The sequence below is a fragment of the Berkeleyomyces rouxiae genome (assembly GCF_048999995.1).
Source record: "Berkeleyomyces rouxiae strain 22BRR77 chromosome Unknown BrBRR77_ptg000005l, whole genome shotgun sequence".
NCBI classification, from domain to species: Eukaryota; Fungi; Ascomycota; class Sordariomycetes; order Microascales; family Ceratocystidaceae; genus Berkeleyomyces; species Berkeleyomyces rouxiae.
The window spans coordinates 1,175,217-1,189,548 of NW_027396495.1; the positions used below are offsets into that span (position 1 = coordinate 1,175,217).

At 51.2% G+C, this 14,332-nt stretch overlaps 2 protein-coding genes across 2 annotated transcripts; both read right to left on the reverse strand.

Annotated features, from left to right (window-relative positions):
- Nucleotides 1-1,886: 1,886 nt before the first annotated feature.
- On the reverse strand, nucleotides 1,887-3,932 carry BROUX77_005453 (uncharacterized protein; the record flags this gene model as incomplete). Its single annotated transcript, XM_073750328.1, has 2 exons — nucleotides 1,887-2,160; nucleotides 2,728-3,932. 2 exons carry the CDS (start codon nucleotides 3,930-3,932, stop codon nucleotides 1,887-1,889), a joined length of 1,479 nt encoding a protein of 492 aa, XP_073604339.1.
- A 6,611-nt stretch (nucleotides 3,933-10,543) lies between these two features.
- Nucleotides 10,544-12,882, reverse strand: BROUX77_005454 (uncharacterized protein; the record flags this gene model as incomplete). Its single annotated transcript, XM_073750329.1, has 6 exons — nucleotides 10,544-11,371; nucleotides 11,466-11,818; nucleotides 11,911-12,240; nucleotides 12,378-12,430; nucleotides 12,514-12,754; nucleotides 12,819-12,882. The coding sequence occupies 6 exons, from the start codon at nucleotides 12,880-12,882 to the stop codon at nucleotides 10,544-10,546; spliced, it is 1,869 nt and encodes a 622-aa protein (XP_073604340.1).
- Between the last annotated feature and the right edge of the window lie 1,450 nt (nucleotides 12,883-14,332).

Genomic DNA, 14,332 nt, shown 5'->3' on the forward strand with positions numbered 1-14,332 from the left:
TCGAGAAAGTTATTAATCAAATCTTGGAAGAAGAGTGGTATGTTTTGACCTGATGGATAGTTACGTATGTATTTGGTTCCGGCTAGTTCCATCAGGTATTTGTAATAGTCTTGACTATACTCACTCTACCTAGAGGCTTGAATTCCGCCCAAGATTATCTAACTACTGTTGAGATGGCGTACATAAATTATACAAGTCCCCCGTCCTGTATCGACTATATTTCAAGTTTATGCAAATCACTGGGCCCAAATGCAGCTAGAACGATTATGAAATTAATATCTAATGCCCTCCTTGGGACATGTCGGATAGTTTCCGATGCTGTTGTGGCTATTGTTTGTTTTTACACCGTGTGCCATGGTTCACTAGTCGAATGGGCGTCACAGCCGGCTAGTCCGCCTGTGAAAAGAGTATAACTATGAAAAGAGCAGGTCTGCACCTGAACGAAGAGAACAAACAGCTGGAACACGGAGGCTCGCAGCCTCCAGAGCGACCCTAAAGTCGCCCCAAAGGTCCCAGTAATACAGATGACGAAATACAAAAAACTAAACAAAGGAAAAAAAGTAGAAAATGGCTCGGTCTTTCTGCCGGCCTATGCTTGGTTGATGAGGCGTTGCCGCCCGGGGCCCCTCTGTGCCAGGTTGTCGACTCTCTCGGCCAACGTCTTTGCCCCTCGTGCCGTCTTCAATAGACGCTCTACCCATGACCTGCTGTATCTTTTCTGTAGGCCTTTGCATGTCCAAACGTGTGGGCCGTCTTTCTCGGCCCCGCATCTCTCGCACCTCAACGGCGTGTCATGCTCGAAGCGGACGTGGTACTTGTCTAAGTCTCCGTGCCCCGACCTAGCCGCGAGGACTCTGCCGACGCTGACTCGGTTGTGCTTTCCGGCCGTAGCCTTCCATGCCACCGGTGCTTCCAGATTTCGCCCAGTGCTTTTCCACCATCGATCTGTCGCTGCTTGGAACTCCCGCTTGCGCCATCGTTTCAGTGCAGCCAAAGTCCACAATGGGTTGGGCTGGGCTGTTTCCTCTGTGGTGGCCTCTTTCGCCAACTGGTCCGCTCGCTCGTTTCCTGGGATGCTTCTGTGGCCCGGAACCTACCTAACTTCCCAGCTTCGGCCTGGGTGTCCGTCTTTCCACTTCCGCATAAGGTCTCTTGTTTCGTCTATAGCTTCCTGCGAGGTGCCCCAAACTGGGAGCCTGGCGTTCAGCCTATTCACCACGCTGCGGTTATCTAGGCAGATGACCATTTTGATGTTCGCTGTGTTTGCAGTGGCTTTGACTGCTTCGGCTGCAGCGTGTCTCGTCGCGATCGCCTCCGCATCCGCAACCTCTGCCCCGATCCCCAGATGCAGTTTGCCTGTGGCCAGTTCTTGCCCTTGCTTGACCAAAGCCAATCTTGAGCCGGCGTAACCTTTGGAATCCTTGGACCCATCTGAGTACGCCCACAAAATTGGGGAGCTTTCGTCTGTGATCTCCTGGGTGTGTCTTTCTACTTTCTCCAGCTTCGAGCCGTAGGCTGTCCTTCTTTCCTCAGGGGCGGGCGCACCGCCATATCTGGCCCAGCAGTTGAGCTTCGTGTGCCTATTCGGTAGTGTGCCCAGTATCCAGTCCGTCCATTCGTCGAAAGCGTCAGGGATGTGCACTCCTGTCACATCTTCTCTGCAGAAAGTGAGAACGCGTGGCCTTTCTATCCAGTCATCTATTGGCCCAAATAGCCTGTATCCTGTTATAGACGTAGTCTTCGGTCTGTTCTTATCTCGTACGAAATGGGGCTCCTGTACACATATGACGTGCGGGAGGTGTTTAGCAGCAGCGCTTGCTAGTGCCGCCTGTGCATTTCGTCCTTTGCCAAGATTCGCCTGCCATAGGAGAAATTTGTTGGTTTCTCTATTCATGAGTAGTAGGGGCGTCGGTGATTTCCATGTCGTCGGTAGTCCCCGCTACCTTCTTCTTGTTGGCCGCCGTGGCAGTTCCCGGAGTCGCGTTTTCCTTTCTGACCTCCTTTCTTGTCGCATTTCCAGTCGTCTCCTTCTCGGCGGGTGATGTGCCTGTTTCTGTGCCCCGCATTGTCGAGTCCGCCCCCGCCTCGCTGGCTTGCTTCCGCTTCCGACCCTTTCCCTCCGGGTCTTGTGCTTCTAGAGCGATGTTTCCTTGGCCAGCTCTGGCCGCCCAGAGTGTCGTTTCCGTGGGGCATTTGGCAACTGAGTGCCCGGTCTTCTTGCATCTGGCGCAAGTCACTGTCTCCTCCCGACATTCTTTGCTGTGATGTCGACGTCCACATTTCTCGCAGCGCCATGTTTGCCTAGGTTCACTGCAGACTTGACTTGACTTGACTTGACTATATTTATCGTCTACCAAAATCACTAAGATCACACGACGCCGGATTGGTTACCGAACGGAAGTTTAAAGTCCTCCGCTCGACACGCCCATCGTTTCTGTGTGTTCGGGATGGCGCACCATCCCCAAGCCCCGAAGAACCAGTGGTCCACACTCCGCTATGAGCAAAAGAAAACAAGTAAAAAAAAAAAAAAAAGGGAATAGCAAAGAAAATGAAAGAACACAAAACACGCAGAAACACAGCAAAAAACAAAACCACTCTCATCACCTCCCCCCGCTCCCCCTCGCTCGTTCATCCTCTGAAATTGTTGCGCCCGTTGATGGGGTCGCCTCTCTCGGTGCGTGCGCTCTGTAATGGCGCCATTTCACCTCCAATCTCTTTGCAAGATACTTGCATGAGCTGTTTTTGCGGAGTAGCTTTTTGACAAAGTTCTTCCGCAGTCGTCGCTTGTTGCTCACACAGGACCAAGGGTGGAAGGGTTCCTTTGGCTGCTGGCAAAGCGGGCAGTTCTTCTCGGCCTCTGTGTGGTCGAACCGGTCATGGTACTCCGCGAAGTCGCCATGGCCCGCTCGGGCAGTCAGGATGCGAGCGATGGTGGATCTGTGTTGGCCCTTAAGCCAGTCAACCTTGTAGGCGTTTGTCGACTCGAAGCGAGCCCCAATGTGGCTTCTAGGCTCGCAACTCTCGGTCCACGCCTTGAACTCGGCGTTCAGCTGCAACTTCTTCCATCTGCGTGCTGACGCAAGGGGCATGCCGCCAGGCCTGACAAGCAGGACCTCGCTCTCACATCCTCTCTTTGCCAGCCCGTCGACGAGCTCGTTTCCGGGGACGTTGGTGTGGCCCGGGACCCATCTAACAGCGCCAACAGCTGCATCCAGTGACAAGTGCTCGGTGCCTCCCTTCCAGTCGTGAAGTAAACGGCGGATCTCATCAACCTCTCCTTGGGATGTGCCATTCTTTTTGGATCTGCAGGCGATGCGTTGCGCTACGCCTAGGTTATCGAGGCACAGGTACAGGCTACCCGCCTCCGGAGGAGCATTTTCGACAGCTGCTCGGACCGCGTTGGCGGCAGCGACAGCCTCGGCATCCGCAACTTCTCGCAGGGTACCACAGGACCCAACCCCTTCGCAAAGCTTGGTGCCTCCGCAGAAGATCGTCCAGCCTGCTCCTGTTCTGCCGTTCTCGTCGCGCGAGCCATCTGAGTAGGCCCATACAGTGTTTGGGCCCGACTCGGCGACTTCTCTTTGGTGCTGCTCAGCAGCCTCCTCTTTGTCCAGCTGCGGGGGCAGGGGCTCCAGTGGGCCCTTCTCTTCTGGAAGAAGTTTCTCGGACTCGTGTATAGGGTTCGGAAGCATCTTCTTGTACTCGTCTATGTGACCACCTAGCTCTGTGATGTACAAAGGGTGGTAGTTGTCTACCGTAGACGCGCGGATGGCAGCAGCCCTCTCATAGTCTCTGAGCAGCATCTCCATGGTCGGCACCGCGGAAAAGATGTGCAGTAGCTTGATGGGCGTCGTGCAATAGACTGGCAGGGCAGCTCTAAGGGCAGCTCTCAGTGCCAGTTCCAATTTCTGAGTCCCTCTGATTTTATGCATGAAGGGAGACCACGTGGATAACGCATATGTCAGTTGCGGGAGCACACAGCTCCTCACCACATGTGGCAGGCTCTTCACCGGGGTGCCATGGTACACTCCAGCAAGTGCGCGGAGGGCGTTGGTAGTTCTCTTGGCCTTGGCCGTGACCTGTTTGGCGTGCTCCGCGAAGTTAAAAGCAGAGTCCCACCACACGCCAAGCCACCTCAAGGACTTTGACGGCTTCAGGATGTTGCCATTCGGAAGCTCGACGGTGTTCTTGGCTGAGCAGCCACCAGACCGGCAGTGTAGCAGGGAAGGCCCTTTTGACTTGACTTGACTATATTTAACGTCTACCAAAATCACTAAGATCAAACGACGCCGGATTGGTTACCGGACGGAAATTTAAAGTCCTCCGCTCGACACGCCGCATAGTTTCTGTGTGTTCGGGATGGCGCACCATCCCCAAGCCCCGAAGAACTAGTGGTCCACACTCCGCTATGAGCAGCAAGAAACACAAGTACAAAAGAAAAAAAAAGAAAAAAACTATTTCCCCAGATAAACCCTAACCCCCACAAGGAGTTGACCATCCCCACCAACATTCGTTCGACCGAGAAACGTGGCCAGACACAAAGTCGACCATCACAACCAGCGTGGCATGGAAAACCCCGAGTCGTTGAGCGGGTGAAAAACCATACCAGGTGAGCCTCCGGAGGCTAGGGGCGTATCCTTCCGCTTTTCGAAGTGGCCGCCGCACCGAACCATGGCTGAGGCCCGATGCAGTCCCCGAGTGCCACAGCAGGACAAAGGAAAGACAAAAGAAGAAGAAAGGACGAGGGTGGACTGTCTGAACCTTCAAAGGGACAGTCCCGAGTTGCGAAGATGGATCCATGAGTTGTTGGGTGTGGCGGCGATGAAGGGCCGGCGATCGCGAGGAGGGTGTCGTGAAAAGGGGGCGAGTCGACGGCGAGGAAATCCCTCAAAGTTGGGAGAAAGCGGACTCTGGCTTCGCAGCTCGTTGTCATGTTGAAAAGACAAAAATGGCAACAGCATTGGGATCGTGTTGCTGTCCTCATGAGACCCTCAGCATAGGCTCGAGGGGGGGGGAGGCCGACCTCAAAGGTACCCCCCCGAGGGTTGTAGGAGGGAAGGTTGTGCGGGAAGGCCCTTTTTCTTACTTTTCTCCCTTTATATGTTCTCACAACACGTACATTTTCAACAAGTCAAATAAGGCACTATGGCCGAGTGGTTAAGGCGCTTCCCTGCTATACAGCAGCTCAGGAAGTCCGTTCGCGGGCGCGTGTTCGAATCACGTTGGTGTCGACATTGCTTTTTTTGTCGGACACAAAACGTTTTGTGTAACGAATTTTAGATCGTGGGATTTGAAGTGATGTAGCGAGAAAACGCTACTGTTTGCTAAATTTTGACTGCGTGGGCGTTTTTTTTGGCAGGGTTTTGGGGTTTTTTTTTTTTTTTTTTTTTTGTTCCTTTTGAGTCGTACAAAAGCGGCTGGGCCAGGATTCTTGTTTATGCTTGGGGGTCTCTGTCGTACGCCGAGGATCCCTCCCAAGCAGATAGGTTACATAAAGATATTCATCATCATCGGCATCAGATGGCCTGAAGCTGTTCCTATCTCCCTTGTGTTTTATTTTTGAATTTGTTCATTGATAAAGAATGATGTAAAACTAGATTTCCACTGTAGTAACAGCAACAGGAACTATATTCTTCTTCATCGTTCTCTGCTTCATAATGTATAGTCTCAAGCTACGCAACAGTGTCACTTCATCAGAGCTCTGTGTCTCGTGAGTTGTCGAAGCCTCTTTAGCTGAGTCCGGCATGACGATAGCCTTGACCCGTCCCCAATCATTGGCCCAATCTACTCCGGGCGGCCCTTCCCAAGTACAGGTTTCCGGGTCAAAGACTTCTCGTTTGCATAACAACGCCTTTGCCCAGTCATCACATCCTGTCATGTTGAGATAGACAAGCCGGTGCCAGTTCTTGCTCAAGTGCCTCAGATTAGAGACGATTCCGGGCCACCGAGCACTTCCTTCAAGGGTAGTAGGAGCAGGCCAGTGGCTAAGGTTGACATGAGTTATTGTAGGGAGTAGTTTGGAGAGCCGAAGAAGATCTTTCCAGATAACATCGCCATCAACATGTTGAGTCTGATGCTCTGTAAGACCGAGATGGATATGTGTAAGGCTAGGCACAACGGTGTTTGATGATTCAAAGGCCGAGGACTCATTGAAGTCGTCATCTTCCCATGACTCGGGTACGCCTTTTGGTCTTCGCTTACTTTCGGGTATGATAAGGACGCTTTCCAGCGTGCCTAGATTTTCGCATATATACCTCGGGACGTATAAATGGGAGATTCCTCGATTGACTCTTGTATCAATATAGCCATCTTCATCAGGAGATGGCATTAAAATAGCCCGTAAGTCTTCGGTGGTGACTTGCTCTCTCATTTCATCCAAATACTGAATCAAGAGCTCTCTCGCTTTGGGTGGTAAGGACGTCAAGTTAAGATCCTGGGCGTGTGGTAAAATATGGTCCCAACAACTTGCAATCTTCTGTACAACTTGGGATAGCAGACTAGATTCATGTGGCATATAACCGCCTGGAAGACTTGCATCTCTTCTCTTATTGGCTTGCGTCATGTACTCGCGAACCTTTTGTTGATCAGTCCTGTTCGTATCCAGCCAGCTTTTGGGCGGCGGCGGACCAGACGGTAAGCGACGGCCTTGGCTATCGAAGCGCCGTTGCTGTCTCGGGGGCGGAGCCGGCACGTCGCTGATATGTAGCAAACACTTCAGACCAGGCGTAATGTAGGGAATCTGGTTAAGCAACGGATCTGCTCGTGGAGCAGAAGAAGCAGCAGCGTTTGAGAGACGCAACCTTTGCAGAGTCTCATTGACACTGCCCTTGGGTTGAGCTTGTGGTTGTTCTCCTGAGTCTGGATTCATATCAACGTTTTATTAGCCTGTGTTGCCGATGCCAGAGCCGTTCCGGGTACAAGCCACCCACTGTTCTTCCGGAGTCTATCGGACTCGGAAAGCGTTGTTGACCCAGAGCCTGATGGCTTGGGATAATTGCGCCACGTGGGAAGTCGTTTCTTTGCCATAGGTGAGATCTGTGAGAAGAAAAATATGATACGCTGACGCAAGACGGAGACGTGTTGGGTCAAAATATCGTCAGAGGTTGGTTGCAAAAGCCTTTCGTTTCTCACCCCATGATGACGTTGATTAAAATGATGTAACCACTAGGGTTATACATACAAGGATTATCACGAGTATGTGTTTAGGGTTGTTAATGCCACAACCACATGTCGTTGAACCGGCCAGTGGTTCCGCCTGCACAATTGGGCACATAAAAAAGAGTCTCATCGGCAGATCTGCTTCATCCACACCCACGACGAAGAAAAGGGTTTGAAGCTACTCAGAGAGCAGCAGCAAAGACTAATTGGCAAGCCACTCCCAAGGCTCTTGACCAAGCGTATCCAGAGTACCCTCAACATATTTCATTGAGTTGCTTGAATCTCGAGGCATTGCAGGTAGAGGAAGATGAACCGGTCGTATACTACAATGTATGATTCAGAGAACCCTGCGAGACTAATATCCTTAACCGGCCCTTCCCGCTCAGGGAGCACGCTTCTGCATTGTTGTCCTGGCCATGGAAGGCACCTGAGTCACTACCGCGTGGAAAGCCTGCAGGTTATAGTTCGGCGACGAAAACCGAGTCAAAGATCTGGTTCCATATCCATACAGCACTGGGTTTGAGAGTCCGTTCTTCAAAGATGTCGTGCAAGATGAGAGTCCGCCACAGCCGATACCAGCGTGTGCTCTGGTGGCCATGTGGATACTACCTCCCGGCTCAATTTAGGGAGCGTGAATGGGGACAGGAGTTGTGAGTCCTCGGAACTGGGCGATGAGAAAGCTTCGCGACCGGGCCAAGAGCTGTTGCGAGCTTGTCCAGCGTGCAAGTGTTGCTCGAGGCCGAGATGTGGCTGATGATGTGACTTGAGCAAGTGTCAGAAGACTTTGGGTTCCATAGAGACATGACTACGGCTTCTTTCTAATGCTCGTAGCCATATACATACCCATCTCCACATCTGGTTCTAGAAGTCAGTAGAATGCTATCAAGCAGTTTGCAAAGTACTTGACCTGCATCCTGGATTCACATATGTTTTTAGTGAGTGGCAAGCCCTGTGCGGAAGCTCCGAACACGCAACTTTGCTGGAAGCACACTGACGCGACTCCTGGATTGTTCTTTTTTGCCTCTCGAAGATTCCTCCGGCTTCTTTCTCGGATCTTCCCATAGCAATGCTATTAACAACATGTCAGTAGCCACTTGGGAAACTGGGGTCCCGTTATCTTGCTCAAGCCCACACAACACGACACGCGCACCAAAATCATGTGGCCAGCCTAAGCTATGGCCAAGCGCATAGCAGAATAATGCGATGCTTATATGCAAGCATAGGACTATGCTTGAATGTCACATAAAGAAAAGAAAAACGTGATATGAAGAGCGGACTGAGGCTCTATGGGCTTTAGCACGCTACACGGTGTCACAGATGTAGACCCAAGTCTGCAGGTAGTTATAGGCATGTCCTACACGGTCGGCAGCGGAAGACTGTCGACGCCACAAACTGGAGAACACTTGGATAGCTGTGTTGGGAAGCAGAAGTTGAAGTAAAAGTTTTGTTGGACAACATCTTGTGTCCTACTGGTACACACACCCTCCCTCCCCAATCTTCTCAGTCTTCCCCCCCCCCCCCCACGCTTCGCCTTGTTTGGTGTTCGTGGTTTGCCTGGCCTGTCTGGCCTTATTTTTTGCTGCTGCATTGATGCCCTGACAGCCTGTGGGTGTTTCCTTGTTGTCTCTATCTCCCCCAGGTCGATCTCTTCCGCATGCACAGTCGCATTCACGACCTGAAGCAGAGCCGCCAATAAAGCCAGTTGTCCCAGCGGGGGGAAGTTTACCCGCACGAGTAAGAGGCCACACATGTCAGGGTGCCGTATCCTTTTTTTCCTGAATCCCCCCAGCGCAGGCTATAGTTGATAGGAAGCCCCAAGGACAAGCGAAGGGCCCAGCGTGCCCACTGATTTCCTAGTTTTACAGAAAAAGTTAGAGGGCTGCGGCGGCTGTGCAGGAAATTATACGCTGATAGTTTCGTTTTCTGTTCTTTTCTCGTTATCTCCACGATAACGACATCGCCAGGACCCCAGGTTTATGACTGAGCCCTGGAAATCAAACATTGCCAGCAGCTCTTTTTCCGAGACGTCTAAAGAGGGGGGGGGAAGGGATCGAGGAAGGCCGTGACAGTAAGGCCTTTGTTTCAGTTTCTTGATGCGAGGCCTTGAATTCGCCAAAGTTATTGTCTTTTTTTTTCTCTATATTTTCATGCAACATCTGGTATACCGACGAAAACAATTTGCTTGCCACTGCGGGGGAGACAGCAACGAAATGAAGCCAAAAATACAAAGGAGACAAGACAAACTAGTGAGTGGCCTGACAGCTACAGCAAGGGAACAAAAACCATTTAAAAAAAAAAAAAAAAAAAGGCCCGGCTCCGTGGGCACGCCGGCGCTTGTGGTTGGCTAGTTTATGAAAACATGGCATGGCTGTGAGGAAGAGAAAAAAAAGGAAAAAGAAGAAAAAAAAAAGCCCTCCTTGCTATCTCTCGGAGATATCTCGCAGTTGAAAACTGCCCTTTGCTTTATGCATGGGTTGCATATAAAATGCAAGAGAAGCATAAAGAAGAACACAAGAGACAAGAGCCAAGACGCAGAGCCCCCTTCTCCAGGGTTGACTGACTGACTGGCTTGCTTGCTTGATTTGTTTTTTCTTCCTGTCCTATATATGCATAAGATCTGTCTTGAACACGGATAAACACCTTACTACATCTTGGTGGCATAATGATTTAGCGTCGGTAGAGGTTGACATGAGTTACAGAGCCGTATGCAGTTAGTTCATTCAAATGACGAATCCAGGCGATCAAAGATACAGGGAAAACAAAAGAGGAAAAAAAAAGAAAATGACACCCCTCTTTGGAAGGTGCGCTAGCAGCAAAGAAGCAACTCCGAGCCTGATTCTGTAAGGCTGCCTGCCTCTTGCCTCTTGAGTCCTCGAGTTCTCGAGTCCTCGAAGACTCGAAGCCCGCTCCTGCCCTTTCCAACGCGGCACTTCCCTGCTCGTGACCTCATAGGTTCCATTCCACACCGCGAAATGAAATCCCATGCAACTGTGCTTTTTTTCTGTTCCTCTTCCCCGGAGGACCCCCACACCCACACCCCACCCCTCCCTCCTCCGGATCTGGCTCTGTCTCCTCCTGTTCTCTCTTGTTCCCCATACCCCAGAAAATAGCCCCGTACTGACTGGCTGAACTTGTACTGCCTGTGTGCGCGGTGCGGTGCCTCCCTTGAATCTAATCACCATCTTGCATCTTGCTCCTTTTGCTGGTAGAATTCTTTTTCCCATGTGTCAAGTCCCGGGCAGCCGTGATCCACCGAGGGCCATCATGCCATGACTGCTGAAGTGTTCTCTTCATATGCATGTATATAGTTACATACATACATATGTACCGTTACCACCAAATATCCCCTTCCCTACAATGGACGCCGGCCTCAACCCACCGAGTCCTAAAGCGCCTTTTTCGGTCGTCGTGCGACGCTGTGATCTGGCTTTGTCCTGCTTTCCTTTCCCTTCGTCCTTGGCTTAGCCTTGGTCTTGGCCTTACCTTTGCCCCTGCTTCCTATCGCCATCGCGTCGCCCACCCGTCTTCCCTGAGTCCCTCCCCCACCACCACTTCCTCCACCAAAATCAAGGCCCAGGACCAAGCGCTGGCTGCTGGTCAGATCCTGGCTGCTTGTCGCACTTGATTGCACGCCCCTGTCGTCTGGCTCATCCCCGTGCAATTGCATCTCTACACCACCCCACGCTCTGCGCCGCTCATCTCGCTCCTTTCGGACCTGGCGCGAGCCGACTGCATCCCCATATTCTCCATACTTTTCTTCCTCATACTCAACCGCCCCATCTTTATGTGCCGCTACCTCACCACCGCTGGCACCGGCGCCATTCCCACTCCCACTCCCATCCTCGTGCATGATCAAGCTCAAGCTCATGCTCATTGCCACGGCCATGTTGTCTAGGCGGTCCCCGTCATGCGATGCACGTCCACCAACTTCGTCATTGTCGTGGCCTCCCCCGGCCCCATCCACATCCCCATCTTGGTCGTTTTCATCCTCCTCATGGCGATTCGCATCAAGAATCAAGTCCTCGCTGCCCTGCCATTGAGAGGGCCGTGGGACCTGACTATTGTAGCGATCGTCCCAGCCATATTCGTCTTCCTCTCCCTCGGAATCAGGAATCTCCAGTTCGGTTTCTGCAATCTTGCGCTTGGGGCCGTGCTTTTCGGCAACTGGGCCTTGGATATCACGTTGGATGTCTTCCACCAACACTAATCCAGGCTAAATAGAGGTTATTCAGTTAGCACCGGCTTTTTTGTGCGGATAAAGGGAAACTCGTGCAACTGAGAAGCAGAGAATAAAACAGCATCCTTACCCTTTCAATGTGGAAGGCCAACATGTGCTCCAACGCGTTGAAACACATTTTGCCGTCGAGTTTTTGAACACCTACAAACACAACCTCCTCGAAGGAATCATGTCGTCTTTGCTCGCCCTCCAAGTCTCCGTCTCTCCAAATCCAATCCTTGAAAAATGCTAGCCTAGTGGCAATGGCTTGTTCCCATACCGTCCCGTTGATAGCGGGAGCAAGTGACGCGCTTTTACCTGACTCCATTTTGGTCGCACATTGCGATAACAAGAGAATGGCGCATTTTTGCGTTGCTGCCAGCTTTTGTAGGCCGCCAATCAGGAACTGGAGCACTTGAAGCCGTTTGGCAGAAGGACCTTGGCCTAGCAAATCGATAAACAAAATGAGCATGTTAGTCGGTCTTTCGGTAAATTCACCATTCTGAAGGTGATCTTTGGGCATGATGACTTCATACCTTTGGGGTATTTTTTCTGGTTATCTGTGTTTCGTGGGAATGCCGAGTTGACCAAGGCCGTCAGCCCATCCACTACCACAAGCGACAGGCCTTTCGGAAGTATCTGAGGATTTGGTCGACACAGAAGTGCAATGACGTGTGCTAATGTGTCGCAATACTGGTACGTAAACTCTGCAGAGGCTAAATCAAACTCTGGATTCTCAGCCTCAGTCTCATCTTCTTGGCCTTCATGTGATTGGTTAGCTGTAGACTGAGCTGCCGAAAGTTTAGAGCGGTACACTGAATTCAAGACTTCAGCAAAACGGGGTCCCCATAAGGGCGTGTTGCAATCTAAAAGCACGAAGTGTTAGTCGAGTAGATCCAACCATGTCATAGGCTTCAAAGTTGTATCTCCGGGTCCTAAAGTCATGATATCCAGAAAGCAAAGGATTCAATAGGCAACGCAAGTGGAATCAAGATAAACCGACCTACCCACATGACAGCCCGCTTCTTGACAAGCGCAATTGATGCAGCCTGAATTCTGTATACATAAGATAAACGTTAGTCATGTGGCCCTCCTGCGTCTAGACACAACATTGGCCGGGAGGTGTTGGCTCTTCTCACCCAAGCGTCGTCTTTCCTACTCCTGGAGGTCCCCAGACTTCGGTAATCTGGCCTAATGGAAGTCCACCTCGCGAAGAAGCGCGGTCTTCGTCATTCAACTCCAAGCGTGCATTCTGAGCATCTAAGCCGGGAGTAGCAGACAGCAGGGCATCCAAGGTGTCTAACCCCGTGGTAATGGGCTGCAGGCTCTCGTCTTCAGGCCCATCCAAGACATCGGCAGCAGATACAGGAGGCAATCGGTCTACAGATAGTCGCATTAGCATGGTGTTCTGTATAGGGGACAAGCTCGCTCCAGGTGGACACACGTGTTTCATTGGAGATAACAAAGTTGGCGACGTCAGGCTCGTGAATGGTGTGGTAAAGATCCATTGTTCATTTTCTATGATATCATATGCAACTGGCGATTTTGGCTTGGTAGACTTGAATTGGACTTAAAGCTGGCACACGAGGCTCGTCATGTTTGGCTGTCAGAAGGCCCAAGGCAAAGGATCTCCTTGTTGGGCACATCACGGAGTCACGTGAATCGGCAGCCCGGATAAAGCCCGGGTAATCGGGAGAAAGGGCCAGGAGAGACCAGGTAACTATTTCCTACGCTGTCTATCTTCAAGCTTCGGTATCCATGAGCTACGCCTTTGCAAAAATTTCATTATGCCTTTATCATTCACTACACATACGTGCACTCATTACGCAGCGAAAAGGGAAGAAATGACGGCATCGCCATTGCGCCCAGCTTCTAGCACAACCCACGATCATTCCTGGCATTGAATGAATTGGCCGCCATCTCTTATTTGACCGAGAACCATTCCACAGCTTCAACAGGGAACACCCTTTCCCAGGCGCCTCTCTGCCCTCGTCTTCCTTGTTTTCTCCACTTCGTTTCTTCTCTGGCTGCCCCAGAAATAAATTCTGGAGGAAGTTCAAGCATGATTAGAAGGGGGCGTGCAGTTTCAAATGACGCATAATGGAAGGGTTCCCCGGCCTGCTAATGGGGCGTCTGATTTTGCGAGAGCGTGCTTGCTTAATCTTTTTTTACTCTATGGAATGAGAAGAACGACGCAGCACCGCTTTGCCTGAGCCGATATCCCAACTCCACCGCGGGGCTTTTTTTCCTTTCATGGGTTGGAAGCCCAGTTGGTTTAGCTGATCGACAAACTCCGGGGGAGGTTTTGAGCCTCAATTCTCTGTCTCAACGACTGTTCTTGGCGCGGTCCCTGCAGAGAAGACATGCAAAAAAAAGCTTTCCGCTATTCGTCTTATCGGGAACGAAAACTCTTTACTGTTGGGCGGGCGATAGTGAATGTTCTTCTCGCTCTTCATCTCAACCTCAGGCTATCCCAAGATGCATCGGGTCGGCCGGTGCAACCAAAAACGCCCACGACTATCCATCTTCAAACTAGAATGCTAGTCTGCGTTCCAGGCTCCCTCTGCTCAATCTTGTTATCGTGCGGAGCAGGGTGACTGTTTGAAAAGTTGATCAAGTTGCCAAATTCATGCACCACGATGCCCCGATCTCAAGCGCTATTGAAATGCACACCCTCTTTGGTGAGTGAGCGTGTATCAACTTTCTGAAATCTGATCTTATCCCACTTTGGCTTGCTCCACAGTTTGCCCGAAGGACTTCCCGTGAGACCAGAGGAAACTTTAAGTCCAAAAAAGTGGCAAGCCTAGCGGATATACTTGTACGTATGCCAGTATAAAATGGGGAAGGCGGAGGTGAAGGAATGTCTCCTTTGGGACGGCAGAACGGCCTTCAGACCATATATGTCAAGGATAGAGGATAGCGCAAAGGATGGGTGGGCGTCCTTTGTGGTCACTGGCT